We start from the raw sequence: 13,748 nt of genomic DNA, 5'->3' as shown, positions 1-13,748 counted from the left end.
CTTGCATGGCTTAATGTCTTGTGGTAAAAGGTCATGAAGCCAGCATGCCAGTAGCCTAAATTTGTCTCCATCCGAAGATGACAAATAACCAAGAAGTTGTCTAAATTTGTCCACTTTTGGGGCCATTTGAAACTGGAACTAAAGCTAAGTCACCTAACCTCATTTCTCTTTAGACTAACATTTCTTTTTTCTTAAATTTTGTCTAAATTTTCTCTTTTGGGCCATTTCTATTGTTTTTCAAAGTATATTTTACTTAAAAATATATCAAAATAATATATTTTTTAATTTATTTTTAATATTAGCATATCAGAATAATCTAAAAATATATTATTATTATTTTTAAAAAAATCACCAAACCTTTAATTGGGCCACAGTACAGCTTAACAAATGCAATCCCACCATGAAAAAGCCATAAACGGCACAAAGAAATAGATATGCCCATACTTTCTTACCGTTGTACCTCATCTGGCCTCATTGACCCACAATTCCCACCTCAAAATATCATAAAGTGACAAAACCCGTCTCTCCAACGGCTACTTCCATCTCAACAAAAACCCTTCCTTTCTCAATCAAAAACCTCAAGAAATCTCCTCATTTAACAAGCCTTGATTCTTCTCTCTCAAATCCCACTAAAAATCTGCCATTAAAGAACTAAGAAAATGGATACAACACCACCTTCTCATAGATCAAACTCAAACACTCAAGCAAAATCAGCCTCTCGTTTATCAAGAATCACATACTCTATCGACCCAGAATCACAGCCTCCTCAGCTATCTCTAGACCTTATTCCTTCATCACCGAAGGAAATCCCATCAACCCCATCTAGTCTTTCACACAAGTCCTCAACCAATTTTCTCCCCCTCCGAGAACTTCTCCTTCTCTCACCATCTCCTTCAAGAAAATCTAGAACTCGTCTCGCCTACCGGGATGAGATGCCAGAGGAGGGTGGTTTGGAGCAAAATGGGTCTAGAAGGAGATGCAAAAGTAGAGGATCTCAGACGGGTTCTTTAGGTTGTGCTTCACCGAGGAGTAATAGAAGGTTAAGGAGAAGATTGGAGGTGGAGAGTAAGGAAGAGAGGGATTTGATTGGTTTGGTAGATGAGGTTGGCAAAGTGAGAAAAAGAAGACATAGCGGCCGGTCTAAGAAGGAGAAAGAGAAGCTCTCTTTAGTCCATTCATTTCCTTCTTTCAATTCTACTACAAGTATGTATAACTCATAAATGTTTCTCTTTTTCATTTTTTGCTGTTTAGTCCTTTAAATTTGGGATCTTTTTTTTAATTGATTTGTGCTTATTTTATGGTGATTTGTGGGGTTTTAGAAGTTGATGAAGGTGATGGAAGCAATTTGGATAGGATTGGAATGGTTGTTTATGATTTGATAATGTGGAAAGATGTGGCAAAATCAAGCCTTTGGTTTGGTCTTGGATGTCTGTGTTTCCTATCATCTTGCTTTGCTAAAGGGATGAACTTTAGGTGTGTATCTCTTTTTTATACTTCTTGTGTTTCGAATATTCGTTTTGTGGTTTCGTTAAGGTATCTAAACCTCGTCATTTTTATGTTTTATAGCATTTTATCTGCTATTTCGCAACTGGGACTTCTGGTTCTGGGTGCATCTTTCTGCTCGAATTCGATATGCCAAAGGTACATGCCTCCTATGTTTCTGCACAAAATTATGTTCATGTTCCAGTGCATAAAAATCATATGTTCTGAGTTTTTGGAATTTTATATTGTAATCACAGAAACAATGTTGAAAAGACACGAAAATTTAAGCTGACAGAAGAGGACGTTTTGAGAGTGGGTACATTGATACTCCCAGCTGCAAATCTTGCAATTTCAAAGACAAGAGAGCTTTTCTCAGGAGAACCATCCATGACCCTAAAAGTAACTACCAAATCTCATTGCATAGTACTCTTAAAAATGTTTCCCATCTGCTCAAGCAGGTACCTTAAAGAGCCTTTTATTTCCTGGTTCCAGGTAATTCCATTCTTGCTTCTTGGTGCTGAGTATGGTCATCTTGTAACTTTGAGGAGGCTTTGTGCTATTGGTATGTGAACTAGAATACAAATATGTTAACAAATCTCCTTGTGATCAATGTTTTGATGATAATTAAGTTCTTAATTGGAATGTCCTGGTTGTTTCGCTGTGAATTTGAGCAGGGTTTTTCATCAGCTTCACCATACCAAAACTATATGCTTGCTATTCCAGTCAGATAAAGCAGAAAGGTATATAAAACCTCTCCTGTAATTGGAGTGCTGTTAGTCTGTCTTACCATTCATGGTTGATTAAAAGTGAGATTTTTCGGAGTATTTCAGCTGAGCAAATGAAAAACCGAATGTTTGAAGCTTGGGGAGCTTGTTCTCACAAAAAGATTGTGGCAGCATCAGCAGTAACAGCTTTCTGGAATCTGTCAAGTGTCAAAACCCGTATTTTTACTGGTAATTGTGCAGAATTTTTCAGTATTTAAGCTGTTAAATGGATCTTTGAAAGTTACATAAAAATTCAATAGGGCATTAACATACAAGCATTTTGCTAGGATGTCATTGGACACATGTAATGTAACTACAGAACTTCAAGCCTTGATTATTAAGTTAGATTTGATTTTATTTGCAGCATTTATATCCTTGGTGATACTACGATGCTTCCGGCAACATCTAATGCCAAAACAGGAAGATGGGGAGACACTTCCAACACAGGCAGAAGGGGAAGCAGAAAGAGAGCAAGAGAAACAACATGCATTAGTGGTGGCAGAAGGGGGGGAAGCTGAAAGAGAGCAAGAGCAACAACAGGCATTAGTGGTGGCAGAAGGAGTGACCTCCCAGAAACAGTAGCTTGCTTGCATCTTTGCCATTTCTAACAACCATAAATTTGCAATTCCAGCGTATCGATATGAGGCATTGTGTTCTTCTTCTACTCTAAAAAACTAACAATTACTGTGAACAAAAAAAGATCCATCCATTTTAGCGTGTACAAATAAAAAGATATTGTATTTCTTCTGCTTTGAGTGTCCTTTTCTTTTAACATTCTGTTCATGTTCCTTGCTACCCGATAAATGAAAATAAAGAATGAATCAGTAGTGACCAAAAATAGAAGGGCCTTGCAACCAAATGAGTTATAATAAAGTGTTTGATTGTGTCGGAATAGAAAAAAGATAGAGATATTGGAACAGATCATCTCTTTCTTATCTATTCAAATAAATATATTTATATCTCTTTTACATCTATATTTTTGTTTTAGAATGCTAACCAAATATATTAGAAGAGCTCATCATTATACATGCATTAAAAGAAAATTGTGTTTTCTTGTAGAAATGACATAATTATAAAATTTATCCATTTTTTTTTTTACCTTGGTTTATTTTTTTTTTTCTTATCTTCATTATTTTGTAATACTTTTAGTTTTTTGAAACAATGTTTTCCTATAAAAATGTTATAATTGTAAATTTAGCCATTTTGTTTTTACTATAGCAATAGTAAAATTGTAATTTTTAGGTTTTTTTAAAAATATTTTTTTCTCATGTTTGTTTCTTTTTATACTTTAATAGATACGTTAATATTTTATTTTTTGTATTTCATAATGTATTAAATTAAATGCATGTGTAGGTTTTTTAATTTATAATAAGAATTTTTTTAAAAAAGATGCATTTAAAAAGTTTACATATTTATATTTTTTTTATCAAAAAAACATTATCCAACCACGTCTCTATAATATTATTCTAGTATTATTCTATTCTAATCCAATAAAAAGTAACCACAAAAATCTAGTAAATTTTAAAATCTAGACATGTCGTTTGTGTCAAACTAGAAAAAGCTTTATGTCGTTCACGCATATGTAGGACATTTGACTTCCCCTCAACAACAACCAATAAAAACAGCACACGTGCATAAACCCCACATAAACTTCTCCCAAAAGTCCAAACCCAAATCAAAAACCCTAATTCCCATTTCTCTCCTTTCTCCTCGCCCTTCAATTTATAAACAACCACTGGTGTTTATATATAAGAAAGAAAAGGCCTTTCTTGCTTGCTCTCTCTCTGTCAAATCAATAGATCTTCCAATCGAAATGGCCACAGCAGCAGCAGAGAAAAGAAAGCCAGTGTTCATCAAAGTAGAAGAACTAAAGCCAGGAACTAATGGTCACAATCTCACAGTCAAAATTCTCGACTCTAAACCAGTCCCTGTTCCTAAGCCACGTCGTGCTCCTATGTCTCTCTCCCAACGCCCTCAACGCCCTTCTCGTATTAATGAATGTCTTGTTGGTGATGAGACTGGGTGTATTGTTTTCACTGCAAGAAATGAACAAGGTAATAGATTCGTTCATCTTTATGGATAAATAATGTGTTTTTTTTGTGTTTTTGGTCATTTTGATTGAAATTGTTTCTGGGTTTTGGTTCTTGTTTGAAATGGCATCTGGCGCTTGGGTTCCGAGTCCTGAGACGCAATAAAGATGGCTGCTTTTTTGGTTTTTGTGTGTTGGGTTTTGATGTTTTTGCTTCAATGGTTGCTGGGTTTAGGGTTTTGAGAATTAATTCTTTCAATTTGTTTTTTGGATCTTTTGGTTTTATGAGGTTTGGTTAATTTAATGTTGTGTTGTTAAGGTTATTGCAGCTGTTGTGGTTTGTTGCTACTTTGTTATGGTTTGTTGAGAGAACAGAGTCTGAGTCTTTATTTTATTAGGGTTGAACGAAAGTAAATATTTGGCAAAGCTGAGCCCTTGGGGGTTGTAGTTCAAAGCAAACTAGCCTGTTTGTGTTTGGGAAGCAAAGTCTTGCAAGGGTGAGAATGAATTTTGAGATTGTAGAATATTAAAAGTGAAATGGGTAAGCCTTGTAGATCAGAATGCTTGAATATCAGAATTCATAATTCAACATAATTATTTATCCTTGTTTCATACACATAATTGGATAGGCAAAACTATAATTCTGTGCCAGTGGACATTAAGTGTCTTCTACTGATTTTAAACCAGAATGCTCCGTTCAGGTGCTAGAAAAATTATCTGGTCTTGCTTTCTTTAGTTTGTATAGCTGCATGACATAAAATTTGATGCTTTGATCAGTGATCCCACCATCGGTAACTAACATGTGCAAGCATGGGTGAATAGAATTCACTTTGTTCTCTTTTGGATGTGGTTATTCATCTTTTGGAGGTGATATGTGTATTTCTGGACTGATGGTTGGTCTTCATTATGGGCAAACCATGGGTTGTTTTCTTTGACATGCTAATTCATAGTGTCGAGCATCATCTGTACTTGTGGCTTGTAACAGCGGGAAAAACATATCCTGCCTCTTAACACTGCATGCTGGAAGACATGTAGCCTGTCTTACTATCTATAATACTTGACTGCAGTTTTCCTTGATTTAGGTGCTAATGAATGATTTTAGCTTGGATTTTTTTGACAATTGTAAAGTTTTGTTTAATGTTTTTTCATGTGTTCTAACAGTGAGTTTGATCCTATGCAGCTGACATGATGAAGCCTGGTGCCACTGTCATCCTGCGTAACGCAAAGATTGACATGTTCAAGGGGTCTATGAGGCTTGCAGTAGACAAGTGGGGACGAGTTGAAGTTGCTGAACCTGCTAACTTTGCAGTTAAAGAGAATAACAATCTTTCTCTGGTTGAGTATGAGTTGGTTACTGTTCAAGCATGATTACCATCTCTCTAATGGAAGTGAATATTTCATATTTAGTAAAAACTTGATTATTGTTTCCTGGTTGTGAACTACATAAGACTAAGATTCTGCTTTGAATATGGTACAAAGTTTTGATGAGAAGTTGCAAGTTTCATTGTTAACTGCAACAATTATCAGATTGGGAATGGAATGCAGCTGAATGTGATTATCCAATCCGGCGCCTTTTTATTTCATTTTATTTTCCTTATGTTTTTCCTTTTCATTCGTTGACATTCTCCCTTGCAAGCTGTTGGTATTATGCTCGACAGGGTTCAGTCTCTTTGCTTACAAAACCATGACCTTAAAAATAAACCTGAAATCTGAATGAGAACAGCAATTAATCTAAACGAGAAGGGAGAGTATACCCTGTTCTCTGGATTTGTTAATATGTAACGAACCAAGTAATTTGCGGCAATGAGGTTAGGTTTGGGGTTAACTTAAAACTTACAACCGGATGGATCAAATACGCTATATCAAGCAATGCGGGATACGCTGAAAAAAATTAAGATCTGTGGCAATTATACGTAAGTGCATGTATTTCTTTATGCATACACATGACATTCAATTTTATGTCCTTAATTTTCAACTCTGAATTTTCAGTTGGGCAGGGGTATGCAACATAAAGCAAACAGTGCGAGTACATGAAAATGAGCAATGGATAAAAAAAAAAAGAAAAAAAAAAAAAAAGAAAAAGAGGAAAGAACCACTGGGTCCTACAGACCAGAATAGTCAACATCGGATTATAACCCTTAAAAAAAAAAGGATGAAGTCAGAAATTAAAAGGCCAAAAACCTTCATGGTTGAGATGAACAATTCCTTAATCTGTTAAATAAACCAATTCTAAGGCAGCACAATGCATAATCTAGCTGACAATAAATGATTTAATGTCCTTGACTTCACCGGAAAAAAGGCAACTACCAGCAGAAAAAAACAACGCAAAACACATTTAGCATTCACTAAGAATGAATGCCTCCGCAGTTTAACATGCATAGGTTTTCTGGTATTAAGATGAAGCGTGCCTGAGGGTTTGATATGAGCTAAAAAATATCTCAAGCAACGCATTATCCTAACCAGCCTGAAATGATGAGACAAGGATGTGCAGGATTGGATAAAAGCAGCACAAGATCAACAAGGGGTTGTTGCACTGTCCACTTGCTTATAAGACGCCAAGGGAACAGCTCATAGTTGTCACACATGTAACATAAAGCTTAACATAACAAATGGCAATGGATAAACATCAATGTACACAGAAATCCAAATATTTGAAACACCTTCACTTTCGTTCGTGTCCGTCGAAGTAAATATAGCAGCTATTATAGGCTACATGACACTAATGAAAAGGGTGGAGTCCCAGAGTTTCTTACATACAAATACTTATAGTTTGGGGCTCAGAAGAAACATGAAAGGAGTGGGGAAAAAAAAAATTCAAGGTGAACTTTCCATTAGGCAGCTTATTCAACACTTCTAATCTAGCAGGCATCATTCTCTTAGATGAAAGAACTTTTGAACAAAACTTCACCCGAACCCATTGCACATTCATCATACATCATCATTGCAAGCTGATTAAATACAACAAATTAGTAGTGTGCATAAAATCACCTATTTAACACCAACAGTACAAAAGCTTCAGAAAGAAAACGCAGTGAAAACTGTAACTCAATGAATCTGTAATACATCTTTCAAATTGATGAACTGAGAGCAACATCTTATGCGCAACAGAAACATATAAGACAAACAAGTAGCTTATTAGGGCTATAGAAGGATGAGAGTACTAATCCATCTAGGTTTTAGAAGCTCAGAAAATCCAACTGGTTTTTTCAGCAGCAAAACTTTTAAAGGCAGAATTTTGTACTAAAACTTGCTTGAATCTTCTGACAATTCATCACACATCATCATTGCAAGCTGATTGAATAACAATAATCAGTATGCTCCCTTAATGGTCAGGTTGATTTTTTTCTTAAAAAAATTTAATCAAAGAAATGCTTAAAGCCAACTATTTAAACTTAAGACTAACAAGAAGTGCATTTATAACTACATATATGTCATCAGAACTCAAATTATCAAAAGGATTCTTTATAGGCAATATATAGTTCTAAGAAACACAGACAATAAATGGTCTGGAAACAACAATGATTCACATCCATCTTCTTGCCACTAACCACCAATCCCAGCTCAACCATTCCATCGGACACTGATAGTACAATTTAGCAAGTTAAATTTCTCTCTAAATAATTGTCAATATAACTCCAAAAGAAAAAAAAAATTCAGAGGGATTTTTATTTTTTTGAAAAAACATACAGCTACAAGAAACAACCAAACCACCGTAATAGCTGCCATGCCATCCATTTGTTAATATGTCCAACAAAAACCAATGCAAAGTTGTCAGAACATCCATGTAATACATCCACCGTGTTTGCCCCTATTGGCTGAATCTAGGTCAAGCTACCATTATGCTCCTGCACCATGTGGCTGTTCGTTATTCATGGAAATTCTTAATTTGCACAAATGATCTGTATTTTGGCTCTGATGCTCATTCAATATATTACAAATACACTGGATTATCAACAGGAAAAATTGCAACTCAAACATATGATGGACTTTTAATAAATAGAGAAAAGGGCACTGATGCAACAGAAAATTCTTTCAGGATAATCTCAAACACAGATCATTCAATCAGACTTATTTAGAAATCCTTGCAACAGCATCCTTATATTAAATTGCTGTCATTTTACATCATGTTTCAGCATTTTTCAGATAAGATAACTGTTCTGTCTAATCTAGATATGATGCCATCCCTACTAGTTTAAAAGCTTCAAAATAAAAACAAATCCAAGTCATTCCATCTTTCTTCTTGATCTTCATCTAGTCTTGACTCGTCCTACAACATGAAAAGAGAGGAGTTTGCACCTATTTATCAAAACAAAGAAAGGCTTTTATCTTCTTCTTAATTATTTTAATGTGATCATGCACAAATTGAGAGGGCTTAGCAAATAAACGTATGCCATTTATCTTAACCACATGGCCTTACGTCCACTAATAGACTAATCCAGCAAACACTCACTTACCAGAAAATTAAAATGAAGAAAAGAACATCAAGGGGGATTACAAACGTTGTTAGATACCTAATTCAAGAATAAAACCCACTGGTTAGACAACCTATACCAAAACTACTCAATGAACAAAAGAAAACAAGATGACCGCATATTACAGATATATAAAAGTTACCATTACCCCATTTGTTAATTGCCTTTAACTACCACAATTTTTTATTACTTTAAACCAGAATTCTAATTTCTACATCGGTTTCTCAAAACATCAACACAAAATTACACCAAAACATAACATAATCATCAATTTGGTAACATAACACTCCATTACTCAATCAATCAAGGAAACAATCAATCATTAAACAGAAACATTTAAGAAAAAAAAAGATTACATCTGTTCTATACCTTCAGGAAGCCAGCCATAACCGCAGCGAGAAATGGAGAGCATTGAAGTCATCAAAGCAGAAGCAGTCACTGTATGGTAAGGCATCATTGATTCAACAGCAAAGCTCATTTCCACTGGACTCCTCCTTCATTAACCAAAAACAACAGAAAACAAAACACCCCATTAAAAATTTCTATCGATCAAAACAAAACAACCCATTAAAGTTTTAATCTTTCTAAACTATAACAAGACAATATATATAAATATTTATACACATAAGGAGGGGTAATGGTGACCTGAGAACGGGTTTGTTGGCAGTGGAGTTGAGGCTAAAGGGGGAGGCTTTAGGTTTAGATTTGGATTGAGAAGCAAGGCGGGCCGCCGCGTTACGGGCGGCGGATGACCGGAAAATGGATCTGGCGGCTGTAAATGAGGCCATTTTTTTGGTGTTTATTAAGATTAGGGAAAGATGGGAAATTTTAGAAGGTGAGAGTTTTTGGCAGTGGTTTGTGAATAAGAAAAGCTTAAACCCTTTGGGAGTTTAGGAATGTTTGGGTGTAGATGTTAGTGTGTGATATGCCTCTGCCAAGATTGCCACTTTCTGTTTTTTTTTTTTTTTTTTTTTCACAAAATTGATCTTTTCTCCGTATTGAAATTTGAAAGGAGTAAAGGAATGGGTCCAGATAAATTAAGACCTGTTTTTCTCTCCATAAGAGATCTTTTTTATACAAATTAGACATTGGCTTAAGAATAATTTATTATTATACACACACACACAATTACAATCACAATATCTAAAAGAGTGTTATTAATGTTTTTTTATACATAACTTGTTCCAAAAACTTTGCTTTTAATTCAAAATAATATTTATTTTATTTTTATTTTTTTTAAATAAAACTTTTTAGAAGTTAAACTAAATCACAGCCTGGTTTTTAATAAAAAAAATTCAAATTTTAATAAAAAAAATAGATTAAGCCACCCAACCAAACACACCCATATATAACCACAAATAAACCATAGATCCGATTTGCAAAACGGGCGGTTCAAATTCTCGTTCAATAAACCCATGACCAAAAAGAAAATTACGAATACAGTACCACCAATTACCAAACACCCACAAAAAAATCCCTATCGAACAAAAACCCCTAAATTAAAGTATTTCAAGTCCCAGTTTTCACGACTTCAATTCTACAGAACAGAAACAATGGCTTCTCTCTTCAAGGTAAACTCACTGTAACACAAAAAAAGAAGTTTCAATCTTTGAACTTCTTTTTCTTATGAATAATCACCCTTTTTGTTTTTTTCTTTTAATTTCAGGATCTAACAAAGCTGTCAGCTTATAGAGACAGGAGGTTCCCTGGTAATCAAGAAGATTTTGAACATGCACTTCAAACCTCAACAACTGTCTACATTGGTAACATGTCTTTTTATACTACTGAAGAGCAAGTTTATGAGCTTTTCTCTCGAGCTGGAGAGATTAAGAAGATAATCATGGGTTTGGACAAGAATAGTAAAACCCCATGTGGATTTTGTTTTGTACTGTAAGTATCTGGTTTGTCTGTTGTACAAATTTTTAATCTTTAAGTACTATGTTTTATGGACTTGAGAAGCTAATTGTGGGTTTAGACTGGAAGTTTAAAATCTCAAGTGGGTTTTGTTTTGTCTTTTAAGTTTCTGTTTTGTTTCCTGAACTAAATTTCAATCTTTAATTACTATGTTTATGGGAAAGAGAAGATAATTGTGGGTTTAGACTAGAATATTAAGGCACGTGGCTTTTGCCCTGTTCATTAGAAAGTATGAATCTTGAAGAACTATGTTTGTTGAAGAAATTAGGGAGATGATTGCTGTTTTAGACAAGAGCATAAAAACCCCTTGTGGGTTTCATTTTGTTTTGCGGGTATCTCTTGAATCCTTCACAAGGAAGTTTGATTTTTGAAGTGCTGTCGCTGTTGAGGAAATTAGGAAGATAAGAATGATCCCATGTGGCTTTTGTTTTATTGTGTTTCCTCTATGAGGAAGTTTGAGTTTTGAAGAACTGTTTTTGCTTAGGAAACTTGTTTCCTTGTTCCTTTGTTGTGTTTTTATGATAAATGGCTTTTGGTTTAGAACTTCTGTGAGTAGTTATTTGTAACGAGTATAGATTCCAACTCATTAGTTTGCACATTTGTATTATTAGATATTACTCCAGAGAAGACACTGAAGATGCGGTGAAGTTTATAAGTGGAACCATTCTTGATGATCGTCCAATTCGTGTGGATTTTGATTGGGGTTTTCAGGAAGGAAGGCAATGGGGTCGTGGTCGAAGTGGTGGACAGGTGAGCATGCCCCATTGGCCAGCATTTTGCAAAAAGCTTATCCTTCAACTGGCTTTGATTTTTTTGGTTTGCTCTTGTTTTTTACAGGTGCGAGATGAATATCGGACAGACTATGATCCTGATATCCTTTAGCTTTGTGTTTGTGTTTGTGCACGTGCATTTGTGGTGAATCATGAATCAAATGGGTGCATAATTAAAGGGTTTGTCTTCTAAAAAGAGACAAGTACGGCAGCATGCTAATCAACTGATGTTTTTCCTCTCCTGATTTATCATTATTAAAATAGCAAGGCAACTTTCAGTTTCCTTAACTTGTGCTACGCAGAGGTGGTTATGGAAAATTAGTCCAGCGAGAGTTAGAAGTACAAAGACAGCTTGTAGATTATGGTGCTGGGTCGTTGGGTTCTTTCCCTGCGGTTATGCCGGCACCTCATTGTAAGTGTTGAGAGTTATTTTATCTAAAAATCCTTTTCTTAAACTGTATCTGTAATTCTGAATTTTTCCATTTGCTTTCTAGAATGATTCTTGTGTTTGTTTATATGCTTTTGAGCTTTTTATTGAAGCAGAAGGCCAGAGATTTATTAGCAAAACATTGAAACAAGCTCAGTCTGGGGCAGCCCAGCCCAGCTGAAGCTAGATTTAGAAGTACAGCTTAATTAAAAACTTGTATGCATATGTCATGATTCATTGTGAATGATTAAAGAATCAGTATTTGAAAAATGCAGTAGAAACTGATATCTAGTAATATTTTACCAAGTGCCTGCATGAATTGTGATGCATGTAAATTGCAAAATGATCATGGCCATTTGCTTGAGCATGGAGGAAAAATGTTGTTCTGTTAAGCATGCCTTGCTTAATTTAGTGGTTTTGTTTTGTTTTGTTATTTATACTCCTGTTCCTTTTCTCTTTCTCCTTTTTTCTTTAAAAAAAAATTGCCATCTTTTGAAAATTGTAGTATAGTGGGATGTGTACAAGCTGCACAATATAAATGGGAAAATGAAATGGAGGACAATACCTTCCTTATTTAAAACTTGATATTCAATTCTATATATCATCTTGGATGATGCATGACCATCATGGCAATTATCAGCTTATGACCCATTGTCAAGAGTTCACAGCACACATCTAAAGTAAAAACCCTTCTTTGCCTACCAAAATGTGAATAATTGTTGCTGGAATATCCATCATGAATAACCCACCATTTTTTCATATTGTTGCTCATCTGATGGATTCTGTTGCTTCTTTTCTCTTATATTTCTATTGATTAGTTCAAACATTTTGTTAACATTAGGTTGTTGTATCTATGCCATTACATTAGACCCAAACTTTTTCTTTGACCTTGCACAATGCATAGAGATTTATCTTTCAACATCCTCTTGACATCTTTGTCTCTGCAGATGGCAGGCGTGGTGGAGGCCAGAATTATGGTACTTCCAATCGCCAGGGTAGAGGTATTTTTTTCCTTTTTATGCACTCATTGAATGCATGGAGTATCCCTTTCTTCTAACATTCCTTCTATTCAGCATGATTTTTTATGTTGTTCAAGAGTGTGGGCCTGGCCTATATTTGATTCTTCTTGATGTTGTCATAATAAACTGTGATTGTCTATCTGGAGAAGCAGATTACCTTCAGCGGAAGCGGAACAGAGAGGATGACCGACAACCACGCGAGTTTTCAAAGAGAACCTCAGATCATGAATCCAGGAGGAACTTTGATCCTGACTCACGACCGGTAATCTTTAGATGCATAGTAGTCTTGTATGCCTGTGAGCATTCTTTAAAATTGTCAACATGTTGCCAACAGTTAACCAGTCTAGCATGTTTAGGGGTTCATGTTTTCTTACTCTAGACAAGGGAGGTCTTATTTCCAGCCTGTTTTTAGCTGATTTTGACTCTGCGATGGCATTGATGATTATAAAGAACCCAGAATTGTCACATGCTCACTGCATTCTTGTGTTCTTGAATGTATTGCTTTTCTGTTGTATAATCCATTGTTGCTTGATGTGGCAGGAGAAGAATCCACGATTTCGTGAAAGCACCAACTCTGATGATGAAGAGGAGGATGACAGACAGCAACGACCTTAATCAGTTCTTATTGCTGTATTCTGTACTGTGAAGTTTATGTAATAGAACTTTGCAGTGATGACAATGCTTTCCAAGGATCAAATGTTATTGTTGCAGCTAACAACTTTGTCTTGTTCTTAGTTTCTGCAACAGAGTTGCCTACACCCCCCCGTAGTTGTAACTTCATAGTTTATACAGTGTTGATTTTTGAGTTCTCACTCTTTTTACCGCCTGGAATAGTCGCCTGCTTTTGGTGAGGTTAATTTGCAAGAAACGA

At 35.3% G+C, this 13,748-nt stretch overlaps 4 protein-coding genes across 16 annotated transcripts; 3 read left to right on the top strand and 1 right to left on the bottom strand.

Moving 5' to 3' along the window:
• The first annotated feature begins 418 nt into the window (after window positions 1-418).
• LOC118059575 (reticulon-like protein B17) lies at window positions 419-3,017 on the top strand. Of its 2 annotated transcripts, none has more exons than XM_035072469.2 (8): window positions 419-1,203; window positions 1,323-1,473; window positions 1,567-1,641; window positions 1,740-1,881; window positions 1,975-2,044; window positions 2,157-2,222; window positions 2,313-2,435; window positions 2,611-3,017. In XM_035072469.2, exons 1-8 carry the CDS (start codon window positions 660-662, stop codon window positions 2,826-2,828), a joined length of 1,389 nt encoding a protein of 462 aa, XP_034928360.1. In that variant the 5' UTR covers window positions 419-659; the 3' UTR covers window positions 2,829-3,017. The 2 variants fall into 2 exon arrangements, with proteins under 2 accessions (XP_034928360.1, XP_034928359.1); XM_035072468.2 differs by having other exon boundaries at window positions 426-1,203; window positions 1,320-1,473.
• A 901-nt stretch (window positions 3,018-3,918) lies between these two features.
• Window positions 3,919-5,858, top strand: LOC118059574 (uncharacterized protein At4g28440). The gene is made up of 2 exons (XM_035072467.2): window positions 3,919-4,300; window positions 5,456-5,858. Exons 1-2 carry the CDS (start codon window positions 4,060-4,062, stop codon window positions 5,641-5,643), a joined length of 429 nt encoding a protein of 142 aa, XP_034928358.1. The 5' UTR covers window positions 3,919-4,059; the 3' UTR covers window positions 5,644-5,858.
• Window positions 5,859-6,891: 1,033 nt separating this feature from the next.
• On the bottom strand, window positions 6,892-9,727 carry LOC118059572 (protein NUCLEAR FUSION DEFECTIVE 6, mitochondrial-like). Of its 12 annotated transcripts, none has more exons than XR_012170375.1 (4): window positions 9,393-9,722; window positions 9,117-9,241; window positions 7,963-8,120; window positions 6,892-7,223 (listed from the first exon to the last, which is right to left on the bottom strand). XR_012170375.1 is itself a non-coding variant. In XM_073410547.1 (4 exons), exons 1-3 carry the CDS (start codon window positions 9,533-9,535, stop codon window positions 8,779-8,781), a joined length of 276 nt encoding a protein of 91 aa, XP_073266648.1. In that variant the 5' UTR covers window positions 9,536-9,724; the 3' UTR covers window positions 6,892-7,223; window positions 8,730-8,778. The 12 variants fall into 12 exon arrangements, 9 of the variants coding, with proteins under 9 accessions (XP_073266648.1, XP_034928353.1, XP_073266650.1 ...); XM_073410547.1 differs by lacking the exon at window positions 7,963-8,120 and adding an exon at window positions 8,730-8,786 and having other exon boundaries at window positions 9,393-9,724; XR_012170377.1 differs by lacking the exon at window positions 6,892-7,223 and adding an exon at window positions 7,294-7,566.
• A 432-nt stretch (window positions 9,728-10,159) lies between these two features.
• Window positions 10,160-13,689, top strand: LOC118059571 (nuclear cap-binding protein subunit 2). Its single transcript, XM_035072460.2, has 8 exons — window positions 10,160-10,318; window positions 10,414-10,637; window positions 11,273-11,411; window positions 11,499-11,532; window positions 11,730-11,843; window positions 12,806-12,859; window positions 13,030-13,139; window positions 13,418-13,689. Exons 1-8 carry the CDS (start codon window positions 10,163-10,165, stop codon window positions 13,490-13,492), a joined length of 906 nt encoding a protein of 301 aa, XP_034928351.2. The 5' UTR covers window positions 10,160-10,162; the 3' UTR covers window positions 13,493-13,689.
• Window positions 13,690-13,748: the final 59 nt, after the last annotated feature.

The sequence above is a fragment of the Populus alba genome, chromosome 7 (assembly GCF_005239225.2).
Source record: "Populus alba chromosome 7, ASM523922v2, whole genome shotgun sequence".
NCBI lineage: Eukaryota > Viridiplantae > Streptophyta > Magnoliopsida > Malpighiales > Salicaceae > Populus > Populus alba.
The sequence above is the reverse complement of the archived record's forward strand: the minus strand, read 5'-3'. Positions and strand labels throughout refer to the sequence as shown.

What these genes read in the sequence shown, in the direction of transcription:
- LOC118059575 (XM_035072468.2), top strand. Translation starts at nt 660, where the DNA reads ATGGATACAACACCACCTTCTCATAGATCAAACTCAAACACTCAAGCA. An exon ending in GCTAAAGGGATGAACTTTAG is followed by an intron (nt 1,474 to 1,566) that starts GTGTGTATCTCT and finishes TATGTTTTATAG; the next exon opens with CATTTTATCTGCTATTTCGC. An exon ending in TCGAATTCGATATGCCAAAG is followed by an intron (nt 1,642 to 1,739) that starts GTACATGCCTCC and finishes TTGTAATCACAG; the next exon opens with AAACAATGTTGAAAAGACAC.
- LOC118059574 (XM_035072467.2), top strand. Translation starts at nt 4,060, where the DNA reads ATGGCCACAGCAGCAGCAGAGAAAAGAAAGCCAGTGTTCATCAAAGTA. An exon ending in CACTGCAAGAAATGAACAAG is followed by an intron (nt 4,301 to 5,455) that starts GTAATAGATTCG and finishes GATCCTATGCAG; the next exon opens with CTGACATGATGAAGCCTGGT.
- LOC118059572 (XM_035072463.2), bottom strand. Translation starts at nt 9,535, where the DNA reads ATGGCCTCATTTACAGCCGCCAGATCCATTTTCCGGTCATCCGCCGCC. An exon ending in GCCAACAAACCCGTTCTCAG is followed by an intron (nt 9,242 to 9,392) that starts GTCACCATTACC and finishes TGGTTAATGAAG; the next exon opens with GAGGAGTCCAGTGGAAATGA. An exon ending in TTATGGCTGGCTTCCTGAAG is followed by an intron (nt 7,567 to 9,116) that starts GTATAGAACAGA and finishes TTATTCAATCAG; the next exon opens with CTTGCAATGATGATGTGTGA.
- LOC118059571 (XM_035072460.2), top strand. Translation starts at nt 10,163, where the DNA reads ATGACCAAAAAGAAAATTACGAATACAGTACCACCAATTACCAAACAC. An exon ending in CAATGGCTTCTCTCTTCAAG is followed by an intron (nt 10,319 to 10,413) that starts GTAAACTCACTG and finishes TTTTAATTTCAG; the next exon opens with GATCTAACAAAGCTGTCAGC. An exon ending in TTGATCCTGACTCACGACCG is followed by an intron (nt 13,140 to 13,417) that starts GTAATCTTTAGA and finishes TTGATGTGGCAG; the next exon opens with GAGAAGAATCCACGATTTCG.